The sequence below is a fragment of the Lampris incognitus genome, chromosome 20 (assembly GCF_029633865.1).
Source record: "Lampris incognitus isolate fLamInc1 chromosome 20, fLamInc1.hap2, whole genome shotgun sequence".
In the NCBI taxonomy this organism is placed as follows: Eukaryota; Metazoa; Chordata; class Actinopteri; order Lampriformes; family Lampridae; genus Lampris; species Lampris incognitus.
In genome coordinates, this window is record NC_079230.1 from 4,645,288 (window position 1) to 4,663,658 (window position 18,371).

The window sequence follows — 18,371 nt, forward strand, 5'->3', positions numbered from 1 at the left end:
TTGCTATGTTCGTCTATGTCTGTCTCGCACTGTTTGGCGAAGCCGCAGCCCTCGTTTCTTTTTAAACGTGTGCTTTTACACATTGTTTTTAATGACGATAAGCAGAATTGAATACTCCAAAAGCTTGCTTATGTACTGAATTTATGATAATAACTATGCTGGATACAGATTTAGATATGTGCTGCGAGATTCAGATAAGCGCAGATATGTTCCCTGCTACCCGAAAAAAAAGCATCATTTTGAACACGAGGCCCTCAGCCTTGGATTTAGAGCTCCTCTTGGACTTGGCCCCTACATGACTTGGGGGACCAGGAAGCTGCATTGTTGATGTTCTGGGAAGCCCTGATTGCAGATTTCATGGCTGTTTCCATCCAGGCGTGAGGAAAGGCGGTGTGTTCGCCAGCAAAGTGCACTCTCCCCTCATTGCGGAAGAGCTCCTTGGCGTATTCCAGGTGCTGGTAGGGGGTGAAGAGCGCATAAGCACCCAGGCTGTACGGATCCAAGGTCCACTTCTTCACCACCACCCCGGTGCACAGAGACCTCACTTGCTCTCCGTGGATCTTCTCCAAATCCCTCAGAGCCACCTCCTTCAGCTCCTCATCGCTCATCCCTGCAAAGAGGAGGGAGTCATCAGACCAGGTGTATGAAGCCAGGAGGACGCCCACATCAGGGTTGTCAGGGAAACTGTGGCTGGGGTAGTAGATGAAACGACAGGGCCGGTCAGTGATGCTCTTCCCTCCCTTGATGCCATCCTTCTCCCAGAACTTCTCTCTGAAGGTGAGGATGATTTTGGTGGAGCTGTCATAGTGAACTGACCTCAGGGCCTCCATCTTGTGGGTGGAGAGGGAGGGCTGGAAATCTATCAGAAGGGTTGCTCTGGCTGTGGATGTTACCAAGACGAAGTCACCGTTCAGGTTGGTCATTGGTTGGCCGTCTGTCTGATATGTCACAGACACGCCGGTGTCTGACTGACTGATGCCTTTGACCGTGGAGTTGAAGTGAGTCGTGCAGCTAAGGTCCTTGAAAATGGCGTTGGGGAGGCGATCTGATCCACCAGTTACCTCATGGTACCTTAAAGTACAAAAGCAATAAAAAGAGACAATTTATTATTTGTTATCTTGATTATGTGTTTCTTCCCTCTGTGGGGTAGCATCACATATTCTGCAAAATAATCCACAGATTAGCTTTCTAAGAAAACTTGAAAAAGGTGAACCTTACTGTTGTAAAGGAAATCCTGTCAAAAAAATAAAATAACAATTAAACACTGAAATGAAAAGTTAAAACTAGTGAAACAGCTCGGAGGATTTTATCTTTTCTTATGTGGAGCACAATGCATTTCATGCATAACATGTGATAGGTCTATATCAATAAAGTTTGATTGATTGATTGATTGATTGATTGATTGATGCAATTATTTGAGTTTTTTTTTCAATACTGAGCCTGACCATCAGGTCAAAGGTCTTCCCCCTATTTGACTTATAGTTTTTTTTTATCAAAAACCTTAAAATAGAGGAAACTTCATTGAAGAATATTTCTGACGGTGATCATAGAATATATTCAGAAGAAGAAAAAAACACCAGAAAAAGACGGAACAAAGTGAATGGAAACTTGTGGATTTCTGGGAGTTTTCTCACGTGGTTTCGTCGTTGACGTCCGACTGATCGTAGATCATTTCCGTCAGTGCCGTGTACAACAAACTGTTTTCATTCAGCAGGTCGCCTATCATCCTCACAGCTGCTGGACTGAGACCTCCCTCCTCTTTCAGATACTCCTGATGAAGAACAGCAAAAAACACAGGTAACACTTTAGTATGGGGAACATAAAAAAACTTAATTACTAGTGAATTAGTAATGATCAAGATGTCACTTTAGTATGGGGAACATATGCTAAGTAACAAAAACTTAATTTAGAGTAATGTAACACTATGAGCACTTGTAGTGTTGTGTGTTGTTATGTAAGAACAGAGCATATTCATTAAGTGTTAGTAAGGGAGAACAACTCTTCTTGTGGTACTACCACCTTATAAAGGCCATACTAAGCAAAGCATATTGAGATGGTACTACTAATAAGCAATACTTCTGAGGTTATAGAGGGGAAAACTCATAGTTAATGGCTCACTGGTTGTATAATAAGGCCATGCAGAATAAGGCATTAATGAGTACGTAATAATGACCAATTAAGAGCCAATATGTTGCTAATTTGCATGCTCATAAGCACCTAATTAATGGTGACTACGTTCCCCATACTAAAGTGTTACCGTCATCGTTATCTCGAACAAAAAAGGGGCCCAAAAGCAGTAGAGTCAATAGATAGTCTTTATAAAGATCAGAAGTTACCTTCACCACATCCCTATATCAACACCAGAGGGGAACCCTCTGGGCCTTCAAAGTATTCAGTGAAGGCCTAGCAAACAATATTGGTGGAATTTTTGTACTCCTAATAATTTTCTCCAGTTATTTTTATTCACCGAAATAATACTAATAATTTCTAGATCATCCTTACAAGTTTGGACTAATGTGTCTTGGCAGTGGGTTAATACAACGGAACGGGAAATGGACCAATCACAATTTTTCTTCCGATGGTATCTGGGTGAATCAGCGACTCTCCCCTGCCAAGACCATCAGTAGCTGTACTATTACCTGTGTAATTCAAGTCAATGTGGCCATGAATTTGATTTTGACAGTTGTCTTAGCCAATCATATTGTGTTGAGTTGTGGGCGGGACAATATCTCGACATCGTCCGGGCATTCGAGAATGTCATCAGCGGTTTCTACTTGCCAAAAAGTGATTGCAGCTCTTTCCTTGTGACTGAAAAGTTCCTCTCTCAAAATAGCTTGATTTTAATTTTAAAGACAAGAGCAGGGTGCGAAATACAGGGTAGTGAGGGGGAGCTTGGCTCCTCTTAATAAGACATGAGCTCCCCCAAAAACATGATTTGTGAAATTTGGGGGTCTCTAAAATATTGAAAATATGCTATTTTTTTGCCATGCATTTTTATTTTCTGTATCTTCATCATCATGGATCAGGCGTAAAATTAAGCTATTATTGATCTCTTCTTCTTGTGGTAGAGAGGGTACCCAAGGAGGAGAGAGTGGTGATTGGAGCGGACTTCAATGGACATGTTGGTGAAGGGAACAGGGGTGATGAGGAGGTGATGGGTAGCGATGGTGTCAAGGAGAGGAATGTGGAAGGACAGATGGTGGTGGATTTTGTGAAAAGGAAGGAAATGGCTGTGGTGAATACATATTTCAAGAAGAGGGAGGAACACAGGGTGACGTACAAGAGTGGAGGAAAGTGCACACAGGTGGACTATATATTATGTAGAAGGCGCCATCTAAAAGGGATTGGAGACTGCAAGGTGGTGACAGGGGAGAACGTAGCTAGGCAGCATCGGATGGTGGTCTGTAGGATGACTTTGGAGACCAAGAAGAGGAAGCGAGTGAAGACACAGCCGAAGATCAAATGGTGGAAGTTGAAGAAGGAAGACTGTTGTGTGGAGTTCAGGCAGGAGTTAAGACAGGCACTGGGTGGTAGTGAAGAGTTGCTGGATGGCTGGAAAACTACTGCAGAAATAGTGAGGGAGACAGCTAGGAAGGTACTTGGTGTCTCATCAGGACAGAGGAAGGAAGACAAGGAGACTTGGTGGTGGAATGAGGAAGTACAGCAAAGTATACAGAGGAAGAGGTTGGCAAAGAAGAAGTGGGATAGTCAGAGAGATGAAGAAAGTAGACAGGAGTACAAGGAGCTGCAGCGTAAAGCGAAGAGAGAGGTGGCAAAGGCAAAGGAAAAGGCGTATGGTGAGTTGTATGACAGGTTAGACACTAAGGAAGGAGAAAAGTGTCAGTCTCTCTGTGTTTGTGTGTGAGTGGAGACAGGTGAGCAGAGCCTCACCTGCTGCAACCCCTCCCATAATCAAGCCAACCTGCTCTAAAAGACCAACACTGCCACTTCCACCCTGCCAGATCGTGGCCTCTGATCCGTCAGTGTGCTGCATCCAGCCCTTGCTCGCGAAACCTGCTTTTGTCAGCCTTTTTGAACCCGCTGTTTGACTAACATCCTCCTTTTCACTGCAGTCATCCTGCTCTGCCTCCGCTCCCTGTTCTCCAGCTTTTCACCTGCTCCAGATCGCCGCTCTCCACTGTGCGTTGTCGCCTTAGCTGGCCCCCGTAATAAACTCCGAAGTCAGTAGGAAGCAAGTTTTGTCTGCGTCCGAGTGTCCCGTAACAACCTTTTAAGTTAACTGACAACTTCACTTACCTGAATTTTAACTATTGTTAACCGCCCTACACGAGAAGCATCCCTCACACGTGCCTGGGGCATGTGAAGCCAAGTCAAACACCAGATATGAATTCATACTCGGAGGCTATGAAGGTAAAGATATGCAGTGGTTTTGAAAAGGAAAAGAGAGAGAAGAAGTTATGACTTTATTTGTTTACCTTCACAGAGTAATGGTCGTATTTTTCCAGTGCAGCTTTGCAGCCGTGGGTCTTCACTTCATCTTTAACCTGCGCAAACAGATTTGACCTCATCAGAGATGTTGGACCAGCTCGTGTTTTCATTTGTGGTCAAAAGATCCGTATGTTGTGGGAATAGGGGCTATTGACTGATTTAATTATTGTCCTTTTGGAAATCAATCAGCGTATCATACTGCAATTGTCAGCTAAAGAACAATACTGTCAACACATGCAACCACACGCACTACATACTGTAGCATAGTATAATAATAACAGTAATGATGATAACAATAAGGTACGGCACCCAGATTTCAGGTATTTGTTCATTTTTGTGATTCTGGTTGGTACAAATGAGAGAGGTGGTCGTCTACACCATCAACCTAATGCAGTGTTTCTCAACCCAGTCCTCAAGGAACCCCTAGCCTGCATATTTTCTCTGCAACCCTGAATAGGTACCTGTTTGTAGTTATTCAACCAATCAGCAATGAATTTTGTCAGATGTTGCAGACCTTGCATAATTAAGTGTTGCGAGATGATTGGTCGAGTAAGTACAAGCAGGGCTACCTATGCAGGGTTACAATGAAAATCTGCAGGATAGGGGGTCCTTGAGGACTGGGTTGAGAAACATTGACCTAATGCTTGTTTCTTTATGGTTGTCCATCTGATGATGACGTCCATCTCTTTATTTAATGGTGAGTTCTTTGTGGTGGCAGCAGCACCCGTGGAAGTATTTGGGTTTCTCCTGAGCTGCTTTTGCCATCTGCTGGCTGCTCTTTCCTCCACGTGAACACGTGAGTCTCATCTAGGCACAGCTGCTGTCAGGTGTTGTGGTCTGCAGCAGCATTCTCCAGATCCTCAGATCTAATCTTGCACTTGAGTGGTTTTCAGCTGGTCTTTGCACCTTTTCTTCTGCCTTCCTGCTGAGTTTCCGCCATGGTGCAACTGGCCATACAGTACTTCACGGGCAGTTGATTTTGGGGCATCCTGATGACATGCCCAAGCCATCGTAATTGGTGCTAGGTGATCATGGCCTCAATAATTCCACAGTTGGTCTTAGATAGTTTTTCAGTGTGAGGCACCAGATGGGCCACAGCATGCACTGCAGCCACCTTATGCGAAAGCTCTCGAGGGACTTTGGGCTGTCGGTGACCCCATGTTTCACAGTTGTGGAGAGGGTGGTGATGTAGTGAGGTTGGTAGATGGCAACCTTGCTGTGTAGAGGCAGATTTTAGTTCTGAAAGACCTGGCACCAGAGTCTCCAAAATGAAACTGATGCTTGTTTAATCTGGTTTTGGACTTAATGGCCACAGTCCCTGGCAGGATACTGCCCAAATATTTGAATGACGGAACTATTGTAAGTTGTTTGTGGTTGAAAATGAAGACAGGCAATGTGTGTGGGGTACAAGAACTCCATGGGCAGACCACTTCTGTCTTGGCAGTATTGACAAACAGCCACATCCTGCTGTTGGCTCTGACAACCACAGCAAGGACGGTCTGCATGTCCGGCGGAGAGTGAGCCAGTAGAGGGCCGTAATCTGCATACTGCAGCTCAAGGACCTTTTCTCTCAATAGTTTGGTGCTGCTGGAAGGCCTCTGATTTTAAAAAGATTTCCATCCAATCTTAAGTCCACTGCAACGCTGCAGCGATCCTCAGTTTCCTTGTGGAGAAGCCAAGTAGCACACAGGAGGAAGATCTTAAACTATACAGGCACCAGGGCACAGCCCTGTCTTACCCCTGTGCTTATAGGGACAGGCATAGACCAGGGGTCGGTAACCTTTTGGAAGTCCTGTGCCACTTTACAAAGTAAAATTGTTTAAAAGAAAATCGTAGACCCAAGTGCCAGTTCATTTTCATAATGACCATTTATTTATTTACTGCTGCTGCTTGTCTCTTTCTAGATTCCACATGCCTGATCTGCACCACACACACACACACACACACACACACACTATTATTTGTGCAAATGTATGAAACTTACTGTAACCGAGCGATTTTCTCGCCTGGTGCGGGATTCGACACGGGGTGTACTGCACCACAAGGCGACATCACTAACCGCTCGACTAAAGGGTCAGACCCCCTAGTCGATCAGCCAGTGGGTCTTCTTAGTAGTTTACAGTCACTGTAAACTACCCACTAGCTCGGTTACACTACTAAGGCGCAAAAGAAAATCGTTTCAGTCTTACAGATTTAACGCGACCCTTGTTTGTCGTAACATCTGGTAACCACTGCTAGACGTGGAGCGCCATTTACATCACACCCCCGTCAAGGGCGACGCTGAATAGCGACGCCTCCTTCAGTGGAAGACTGTTCTGGTGTCTTAAGCTTTCAGCGTGTCTCCGTAATGCGCGCCTCTGCAGTTCTCACGGACACCCGCATGTCTTTGACCCTGCTGATGATTGAGTCTTTGCTCGGTAACCTACCAAGTATGACCTGCGAACTGCTGAGGGACGCCTCTTTCTGACCTCTCCATCAGAGAACGGCTTCCAGTGTAAAGCTGTGCACTGTGCCACGACGTCATAGCTGCCCCCCCTGTAGCTTGGCCTTGGCGGCACATCGGGTTGTAAACACGCCGCTTTGCTTCCCATACTGGGCCGCTGCCTTCTGGATGGATCCAGCTTCACCAGCCCGATCTTTGATGTGCGTCTCCTGCCTTGTTTCAAAATGACGTTCTACACTTGAAGTTGGACACACGACATTTTCACAACAGAGAGTGCACACAGCTCGGGCCGTTCGTGAAATACATCCCTTTGTCCTTCTCATCTACTGGTCTACTTCAGCCTTTTATAAAATGTCGACAACACTTTCATAACAACTGATCCTCAGCCACCCCCCCCACCACCCCCTCACCTTCTGCAGGGCGTCCGCTAGCAGCTTGTCAGCTGACTTCCCTCTCTCCTTTGGTGGAAGGTCATAGTTCAGGATGTCTGGGTTTTTCTTCACATTTTTTGTCCTTTCTTTCAGCCCATTTACCAGGTAGAAGGTGTTGTCGTCCTCCATGATGAATCTGTTGAGTTTGACCTCCAGAGCGTCAGCAAAGTCATGAACGATGCTGTAAGAGAGAGAGAGGGTGATGCCGGCTTTGTTAACCGGGGCTGCAAGGTCGAACCCAATATACTCATAACACAGATAGTAAAATTGCTGTGGCCCGGACCCGTCCCTCACCCAACACTTTCGTCCGGCCCACGTACCGTGTGGAATGGTGGCACTTGCGCGGTCCGCTCCTGTTTGCCAGATCTGGGCCAGAACCAAGCCATAGCAATGCCGCACGTGCCACATATTTGCCAAAGGTGGCCCATATTAGTTTTGTGATATTTGGGCCATATTCACCATTTACCACACGGGGCACTTCAGGGTCACATCCGGATCACATGTTGCCCAGAGCACAGCATCGTTGCCAAAAAAGGCTCACATGTGATTTGGCATATTTGGGCCAAATTTGCTACTATACATGTGGACCACTTCAGGCTCGCATCCATTTTGTCAGGGCCAGAAGAAGGCCATCAGTGCCGCATCATTGCCTGAAGTGGCCCACATCCGGATGCTATCTGGGAAAGATGGACTCAAAGACAGGGGTCATGTGTAGGCTCAGCTGTATGTGCCTATAAGGGCCGATGATGATACTCAAATGACTAATTTAGAGGCCTGCTTGGCTACTGTGAAGAATTGGATGCCACTTAATTTTTTGCTTTTAAAACTGAGATGCTGGTCATTGGCCCTGCTAGACACAGACACCAATTTGATCAAAGTGTGGCATCCAAACATCTTGGTGTTACATTTGATCCCAGCACATTAAAGAAATCCCCAAGTCTGTCCTTTTCACTTACCTAACATAGCTAAAAGTCGGTCTTTCCTGTCCATCATGGGAGGATGGCGGCGCGAACTTGCATTTGCGGCGGCTTCAGCCAGTACCGACTATGCAGTGTCTTTGTCCATGTCTACGCATTCGTCTAAGTTTGTGCCATCGTGTGAAGTTTTTATTTTTATTTTGGTTTTTTTAATAGCTGGGAGAGCTGGCATTGGATCGGCTTGGTCTGCTGCGTCCTGTGGGCCCAGGGACCACGGCCCTGCCCGGAGCTGCGCCCGAGAGGAAACACCGAGGTGGTCTGGTGGCGGCCTCGCCTAGTGTCGACTGTGCAGTGTTTTTGTCTGCGTCTGCATTTGTGTCATCGCGTGACGTAAAGGGGGAGGTGTGTCGAAGGTGTCTGGCTGGGAGAGCTGATGTTGGATCAGCTGGGGGAGCCTGGTCTGCTGTGTCTGGTGGGCCCAAGGACCACGGCCCTGCCTGGAGCTGCGCCCGAGGAGGAAGCACCAAGGGAGGTCTGACAGGACGCGGAAGCAAGGCAGGCTAAGCTAACTGCTAGCCCATGCAGACCGGCGGTTCCTACAGTCATCCTGGCTGGCCGTCGTTCTCTGGACAGTGGAATTTTTGGACTGTGTTGCACTGAATGGACTGTGTTGTTAACTATTTGTGTTTTTTTTCCCTTTGTTCTCTCTATTTTTGTATGTTTTTGGTGGTGTCCTTTTGGGAAATTTTGGATATGTGCTTTTATCTTTTGTGTTGCAAGTGCCGTGGGCTAGGAGAAACAAAATTTGGTTTCTTTTGTGTATGCAAGTACATGATAGAAATGACAATAAATGGTTCCTGATTCCTGATTCCAAGGCTGACGCAGAGACTCTAATACATGCATTTGTTTCATCAAGACTTGATCACTGTAATGTTGTGTTTCCAGGTCTGCCACATGCTAGTGCTAACAGTCTTCAGATGGTTCAGAATGCTGCTGCTAGAATCCCAACTAAATCTAGGAAATTTGACCATATGACACCAGTTCTTGCCTCCCTTCGTTGGCTTCCTATCCATGTTAGATCAGAATACAAGGTGCTTCTGCTGACTTATAAAACCCTAAATGGGTTTGCCCCATCCTACCTGTCTGATCTCCTTAAACCTTACAGTCCATCTCGAGCTCTTCGCTCTCAAAATACAGGGCTCCTGTGTGACCCAAAGTTAAAAAGAAGTCAGCTGGTGGCAGCAGGGCCTTTTCCTATCAGGCCCCGTTCTTGTGGAATAACCTGCCTGCTGCCATCAGACCATCAGAGTCTGATGAGTCCTTTAAATCCAAACTTAAGACTCATCTTTTTGCCTTAACCTACAATTAGTTGCCTTTAAGTTGAGTGCTTCACAACCTGGACTGCATGGCGGGTCGGTTTTCTGTCTCAATGAATTTACCAACCACTGTTCTGCCGACGAGATTATAGAGTATAAATTACAGAGTATATATTACATATTATAGATTATAGATTACAGAGTATAGATTATACAGTATAGATTAGTGGCATATGGATACTGCAGTGGCACAAGGACACTGCTTGGCATCCACCTCATCATATGCTTCATATATTTTATAATTTCATTGTAATTCTTTGTTTTGCTCTCTTTTCCCCCTTTTCTCCCCAATTGTACCTGGACAATTACCCCACTCTTCCCGAGCCGTCCCGGTCTCTGCTCCACCCCCTCTGCCGATCCGGGGAGGGCTGCAGACTACCACATGCCTCCTCCCATACATGTGGAGTCGCCAGCCGCTTCTTTTCACCTGACAGTGAGGAGTTTCACCAGGGGGATGTAGCGTGTTGGAGGATCACACTATTCCCCCTCAGTTCCTCCTCCCCCCTGAACAGGCGCCCTGTCCGACCAGAGGAGGCGCTAGTGCAGCGACCAGGACACATACCCACATCTGGCTTCCCACCCGCAGACACGGCCAATTGTGTCTGTAGGGACGTCCGACCAAGCCGGAGGTAACACGGGGATTCGAACTGGCGATCCCATGTTGGTAGGCAACAGAATAGACCGCTAAACTATCCGGACGCCCAACTTTCTATATTTTTAACGTTTTACCTTTATCTTAATTTGGGATACATTAATTCAATTCATTCAAAACTTTATTGCAGACTCAGGGTCCTTAATAGACAAAGACAAATAGGTGAAAGACAAACCCCAGACAATACAAAGAGTAAACACAATACAACAACATAAAAGGAACAAGTCGGTGTGTTATAAGAAGGCAGCTGTACCAGTGACCACAGGTGTGCAGTATAGAGTGGTGTACAATATGTAGTGTGACCACAGGGGGCAGTATAGAGTGGTGTACAATATGCAGTGTGACCACAGGGGGCAGTATAAAGTGGTGTACAATATGCAGTGTGACCACAGGGGGCAGTATAAAGTGGTGTACTATATGCTCTGAACAGAGACATCCTCCCACTAACTGAACACATACCAAACTTGTGTGACAGTGTTTGCTTGTGTATACATCATGCGGCATTGCCTATAACTATCATAATCGTCTGTCATTTGTTCAGTAATATAATGCCCAAGATATTTCACCTTATTACACACCCCAAGATCATTACTAGACAATTTAAAACAAGTGCAACTGGACTTGGTATATATCCGTGAAGACGTTTCGCCTCTCATCCAAGAGGCTTCCTCAGTTCGTGCCTTTCTGACTAAATGAAGCTAGATGATCGACCTCTTTGGTTCTGCAGATCATGACAACACTCTTACTAGCATTGTGTTTGATATCATGCTGCACACCAGACACACAACATATATCAAGGAGCTGCTGGAGACCAGCGCCACAGGGACTAAGAATGACAAGGTCATCTGCATACAGAATATGGTTCACCAAGGTATTACCCATCATGCATCTGGTGTTACAGGCTTTCAGCTGCTTGGACAAATCATCAGTATATAAATTGTAGAGAACTGGGGACAGAATCCCCCCTTGTCTGACACCACTGCTAACCCCAAATGGGGCTGAAACACTATTACCCCATTTCACTTGCATAGTCTGGTGGGCACACCAATAAGCCAGAATTCTCACAGTGTATTTAGACACCCCTCTTTGACTCAATTTAACAAACAACTTTCTGTGATTAACACGATCAAAAGCTTTAGAAGCATCAATAAAACACATAAGAACCGGTGAGTTTTGGCCTCTGTATTTGTTAATAATTTACTTTAAGACATATAAACACAAGTCAGTGCCATGTTTAGCTTTAAAACCAAACTGGTTATCTGTGGAGTTGATAAACTCATGCCCTCTATCCAGCAGCATTCTTGCTAGGACTTTTGGCAGTATGCTGGCTAGAGCTCTAGGCCTGTAGTTCTCTAGGCTGCATACTTTACCAGCTTTGTCCTTAATGACTGGCACTAACAGTACAGACAACATTGAGTCTGGTAACAAGCCATGGACCATAAAGCCAGTGAAACAGATAGCAAGGAGAGGAGCTGTCCTCGCACTGGCATGTTTAAGGTGCTCAGCAGTAACATGATCTAAGCCACTTGCCTTGTTAACAGACAGCTTGTGTATAGCTTGGTACACCTCGTGTGACATCATCACCATTGAATCATCACTCTCAGCATTGTCCACCTTATACAGATCACTGTGGACACAGTTGAATAAGGTACTATAATGCTGTCGCCATAACTCAGCAATATAGTGTGTACCAGAGATACCATCAACAGTGCATGGTAGAGATGTTTTACAGCTGTTGAGACTCTCACTTCTTTCCAACGATTAGCAGGATCATTTCCTAGCAGCTTCTTAGCCATGGAGTCCGCCCTCATGGCTTGCTCATTTTTACAGATGAAGCGAATGGCGTACTTGCATCTTGCATTAGCGAGCTTCTTGTGTTCGAGCTCAGGCCCTGGTCTGGGTCTGCCTGCCATAGCCCACGATTTAAAGGCTTCACGGGCTTCTTCATGATGCCCAGCTACATATACTTGTTCCAACCAGGCCTGATGTTACGTGTCCTGTTTTTATACTTATAGTAGGGCTTAGTACCTTCATACGGAGCACTATCAGTATCATCATACATGCAGCAGAGATCTCTCCTATGCCTCATACCCTTACAATTAATGTCTCTGCACATAACTGCATCCCTAAGCAGATGTATATTACCCAATCTCTTCTTCTGTAAGGGCATGATAGGCTAAGATGTCCTCCTCTGTAAGAGTTGACCAGTCCAGCCTTTCTGCATTATCACCATCTCCATCACTAGACAGCACAGGCAGATGTTCAACATTTATAGCCCCAGCAAGAGGTATGTGATCAGTCATTGCTGCCCCGTACATAATACCCATAACTCCCCAACGAGGCATGTGCATCAGCAGGGCAAGTACAGTGGTCCAGCCATGACGTAGTGTGCCAGGCCTCACTTACGTATGTAAAAGTATTGGTAGGCAACAAGACTTTGCTCGACCATATCAGATTATTATCTTGACAGAACTGAACCGTGTGATTAGCAAATAACCAATTCCTGTCTGAGACATATCAGCACTCAGCTCTATATTTGTAACGTTGTACCTTTATGTTAATTTGGGATAGTCATCGTCCTTTAGTTTTTCTTCTGCGCGTATTTCATCAGACAGTGTTGCACATGACGACAAGGCCGATTTGATAATGGTAGAAACCACAACTAACGTCAACCCCAACAGCAAATAGCCACAACAACCAAAACAACAAATAGCAACAAGCTGCAACCACCGTGGACGACAACAACAACAGAAACAAGGAGGCAGGTTGGACAAAAATCTGCGTCTCAGACTTGCGGTGCATTTCTAACTGGAGACGAAGTTGACTCACTGATGAGAGCTTGGTATCCTCATGGCGCCCAGCTCTGCGTACCAGCCCTCCTCCTCATCCCTATAGGTCTCCACCCGCCCTCCAACACGACCGCTGGACTCCAGGACGGTCACCTGGGTGGGGAAAGGCAGCAGAGAGACCTGTCACTAACCGTTTCCATGGTTACGGAGCCGCCGTGTTGGAGGAGGGCCAACGATGTCATCACCCCGACAGACTCCCCCCTGTGCTTGCCCCCCCCCCATGTCTTCATGAAGTTATGAAGTACAGTGTGTACCGTGTGACCGGCGCCCTGCAGTAGTCTGGCTGCGGTCAGTCCTGCTATCCCCGCCCCCACGATAACAACATGCTGAGGGTTTCTGGTACTGGGGAGACCCTTCTGGGCGATCCGCCGGAGCTGATTGTAGTCCTGGTCCTTCAGACAGTCTGCCAGGTTGTCCTTAAGGGTGACACCGCCCACCCCGAACTGGTGAACGGTCAGGACCAGTAGGATGACAGCTGGGAGATGCAGACAGGAAATACAGCACAGCAGAGGTATCAAGTGAGTATTTAAAGGTTATTTCAACCCCGCCCCGCTTCACTTTAATGTTCACACCCTGTTAGTAAAGGGATCTGGATCTAACATGTAGCTGTTTATTTGATGTTTGAGTAGGGGCCCTGTGATGGCCTGGCGCTGTGATGGCCTGGCGCTGTGATGGCCTGGCCCTGTGATGGCCTGGCGCTGTGATGGCCTGGCCCTGTAATGGCCTGGCCCTGTGATGGCCTGAACGAGCCCTGTGATGGCCTGAACGAGCCCTGTGATGGCCTGGCCGTGTGATGGCCTGGCGCTGTGATGGCCTGGCCCTGTGATGGCCTGAATGAGCCCTGTGATGGCCTGGCCCTGTGATGGCCTGGCCCTGTGATGGCCTGAATGAGCCCTGTGATGGCCTGGCCCTGTGATGGCCTGGCCCTGTAATGGCCTGGCCCTGTGATAGCCTGAACTAGCCCTGTGATGGCCTGAACGAGCCCTGTGATGGCCTGAACGAGCCCTGTGATGGCCTGGCCGTGTGATGGCCTGGCGCTGTGATGGCCTGGCCCTGTGATGGCCTGAATGAGCCCTGTGATGGCCTGGCCCTGTGATGGCCTGAACGAGTCCTGTGATGGCCTGGCCGTGTGATGGCCTGGCGCTGTGATGGCCTGGCCCTGTGATGGCCTGAATGAGCCCTGTGATGGCCTGGCCCTGTGATGGCCTGAACGAGTCCTGTGATGGCCTGAACGAGCCCTGTGATGGCCTGGCCGTGTGATGGCCTGGCCCTGTGATGGCCTGGCCGAGCCCTGTGATGGCCTGGACCTGTGATGGCCTGGACCTGTGATGGCCTGGCCGAGCCCTGTGATGGCCTGGACCTGTGATGGCCTGGCCCTGTGATGGCCTGAACGAGCCCTGTTATGGCCTGGTCCTGTGATGGCCTGGCCCTGTGATGGCCTGGTCCTGTGATGGCCTGGTCCTGTGATGGCCTGGCCCTGTGATGGCCTGGTCCTGTGATGGCCTGGCCCTGTGATGGCCTGGCCCTGTGATGGCCTGGTCCTGTGATGGCCTGGCCCTGTGATGGCCTGGCCGAGCCCTGTGATGGCCTGGACCTGTGATGGCCTGGACCTGTGATGGCCTGGCTCTGTGATGGCCTGGCCGAGCCCTGTGATGGCCTGGACCTGTGATGGCCTGGCCCTGTGATGGCCTGGCCGAGCCTTCTGATGGCCTGGCCCTGTGATGGCCTGGCCCTGTGATGGCCTGGCCGAGCCTTCTGATGGCCTGGCCCTGTGATGGCCTGGCCCTGTGATGGCCTGGCTGAGCCCTCTGATGGCCTGGACCTGTGATGGCCTGGCCCTGTGATGGCCTGGCTGAGCCCTCTGATGGCCTGGCCGAGCCCTCTGATGGCCTGGACCTCTGATGGCCTGGCGCTGTGATGGCCTGGTGGCCTGTCCAGGGTCTCTCCCCGCCTGCCGCCCAATGCCTGCTGGGACACGCTCCAGCATCCTAGCGACCCTGAGAGCAGGATAAGCGGTTTGGATGATGGATGGACGAATGAATAGGGAGTGTTGGATATGATTGGGGTGTGAAGTCATTCAGCGTCCTCATGACAAAGCGGATGCTGAGGATAAAGTCAGGCTGCGATAAACCTCTCAGTTTGATTCTCAACACCTCATTTCCCCAAAAAACAGAAGTGTGATCGGGGTGGTTTTGAGTCACAACAGCAGACAGGGAAGTGCCAGAAAAGGGCCACGTGGTGATTTACTGTCGGTCACTCGGCGGCTCCCAGATGAAGCACGACACAATGCGGTTGAAGATACGTCTACTCAGGAAAACACAGCAGCCTGCTTAACAAGACGGTCCCAACATGGACGACATGCTCTGTAGTATTCCTGCATCGTGCCCGGAGGAAAACGGTAACACAAAGCCCTCAAGGTACTCACACATGACCACCTCCGCCTCAGACCCGGCAGCTCTTCCTGTCTTCATCTCTCCTGGTGTGAAGGGCAGAAACAGAGAGAAATACACCAGACAGTCGTGAGGACAAACGAGATCGGCTGCTGTCTGCCCAGGAGGTCGTAGGTCACTGTGACTTCTAGTAAGTACAACTATAAAAGCTGGCGTCATCTTCCCAGACCACCTCAGCTCAGGTCATGTTTACTGCCCCACTCGGGAAGTTCCACGTGCAGCCAGCCTGACTCAACAAGAACAAACTAAGGACATACGATGGAAACAAGTAAGAAATAAAAACCTATACAGACGGTCAAAGGCTGGGTTCTCTGCATGTCGCCCGTCCTATTGGGCGGCTGCAGCACCCGGGGACCAACTCCAGTTCTTCTTTCCACTGCCTTGCTCAGGGGCACAGGCAGGAGTATTAACCCTAACATGTCAATAACAGTTTCATGGTATTTATAGCTCTCCACAGTGTCCTGGTGTCTGTGGTTTGGTGTGATCCCCAACTCCAGTCAATAACCATGAAAAGAGTTAACAGGCAGGAATCCAGCTATGGGAAATACATTTACCGGATGAGAAAGACCAGGTCACATACGGAGGAGAGGGAGGTTAGAGAGAGGAGAGGAAGGTGGGACTAAGAGTAGTAGTAGTAATAATAGTAATAGTAATAATGATAATGATAATAATAATGATGATGACGATGATGATAACAACAATAATAATAATAATAATGATAATAATGATGATGATGATGATGATAACAACAACAACAACAATAATGATGATGATGATGATAACAACAACAACAACAATAATAATAATGATGATGACGATAACAACAACAACAACAATAATAATAATGATAATAATAATAATGATGATGACGATAACAACAACAACAACAACAATAATAATGATAATAATGATGATGATGATGATGATGATGATGATAACAACAACAACAATAATAATAATAATGATAATAATGATGATGATGATAACAACAACAACAACAACAACAACAAAAATAATAATGATGATGATGATGACGATGATGATAACAACAACAACAATAATAATAATAATAATGATAATAATGATGATAATGACGATGATGATGATAACAACAACAACAATAATAATAATAATGATGATGACGATGATAACAACAACAACAACAATAATAATGATAATAATGATGATAACAACAACAACAACAACAACAATAATAATGATAATAATGATGATGATGATGATAACAACAACAACAACAAAAATAATAATGATGATGATGATGACGATGATGATAACAACAACAACAACAATAATAATAATAATGATAATAATGATGATGATGATGATGACGATGATGATGATAACAACAACAACAATAATAATAATAATGATGATGATGACGATGATGACGATGATAACAACAACAACAACAATAATAATAATGATAATAATGATGATGATGATAACAACAACAACAACAACAACAATAACAATAATAACGATAATAATGATGATGATGACGATGATAACAACAATAATAATAATGATAATAATGATGACGATGACGATGATGATAACAACAACAACAACAATAATAATAATGATAATAATGATGATGATGACGATGATGATAACAACAACAACAACAATAATAATAAAGATAATAATGATGATGATAACAACAACAACAACAATAAAAATAATAATAATAATTATGATGATAATGACGATGATGATATAAATAATAATAATAATAATACATTTCGGACTGATGACGACACATAGTAACCATGTGTGGTTGTTATTTAAACTTTCATCTCCACACGTCTTCATCATGTCCACCTGTTCCCCTCTTCACATCTTCTAGAGTTCTGCTTCGGTGACCTCGGCGGGTTCATCTTCCATCCACACGCTGTTATAATCTCTTTTCCTCACATGACCCTTCTCTCTTTTTTTGTTTGTTTGTTTTCTGTAAACCGCATTTCATTCATCACCTGTGAGGACAAAGGTGAAATAATTGTCTTACCTCCTGGAGCTTCGATTTCCCAACAGCAGTCTGTGAGAGGAAGACACCGAGTGTTGTGCAGCTTTAGGGGGCAGGGCTCATGTAAAGAAGCCGGAGGAGGTGAAAGAAGAGACAGTGAAATGAAAGTGAAATCAAACGATTTCCTATTAAATCAAACGATCCCACTGTCCTTGCTTCAAGTCCATAGGCGGAGCCAAGGGGTGGCCCGGGGTGGCCCGGCCACCCCAGACTGAAGCAGGGGTGGGCAGTCTTATCCAGGAAGGGCCGGTGTGTGGTGAAGGGTTTTTTTCCAACCAAGCAGCTACACACCCTAGTCTCCTAACCAAGTTCCTCAGCAAAGACCCTGCTGGCTGATCAGTGGGATCAGCTGGGTAACTGCTTGGTTGGAAGGTCGGAACAAAAACCTTCACCCACACCGGCCCTTTCTGGATGAGACTGCCCACCCCTTTTCAGGCAGACCTTCCCCCCCTGGAACCATTTCTCGATGACCGCTGCTCCCATACGGACGCATTTTAACTGCACAACCACCCCCACTTCAACCGCACGCAACCAAGAAGTTCTGACTCAGGTTGTGACAGGGATGGCAGAGGACAACACTCACGCTGCACTTGCCGAAGTTGATGTCAAGGTAGGCTAAAGCAGGGGCGGATCTACAGGGTGGCGAGGGGTGGCAGCTGCCACCTCTGGGACACAGTCTTGCCACCCCTGTTGCCACCCCAGGAAAAAATCTCTAGATCCACCACTGGGCTAAAGTATACCGGTTGGTGGTAAGAGACGC

At 46.7% G+C, this 18,371-nt stretch overlaps 1 protein-coding gene across 1 annotated transcript in view; it reads right to left on the reverse strand.

The window, feature by feature from the left end:
- Positions 1 to 266: 266 nt before the first annotated feature.
- LOC130130948 (L-amino-acid oxidase-like) overlaps positions 267 to 18,371 on the reverse strand; it is a 21,429-nt gene continuing 3,324 nt past the window's right edge. The window contains exons 2-8 of the mRNA XM_056300812.1: positions 15,543 to 15,593; positions 13,372 to 13,592; positions 13,098 to 13,210; positions 7,303 to 7,504; positions 4,437 to 4,505; positions 1,635 to 1,771; positions 267 to 1,071 (exon numbers count right to left, since the gene is read on the reverse strand). Of these exons, the coding sequence (XP_056156787.1) occupies positions 267 to 1,071; positions 1,635 to 1,771; positions 4,437 to 4,505; positions 7,303 to 7,504; positions 13,098 to 13,210; positions 13,372 to 13,592; positions 15,543 to 15,593 (1,598 nt within the window). The remainder of the gene's footprint in view (positions 1,072 to 1,634; positions 1,772 to 4,436; positions 4,506 to 7,302; positions 7,505 to 13,097; positions 13,211 to 13,371; positions 13,593 to 15,542; positions 15,594 to 18,371) is intronic.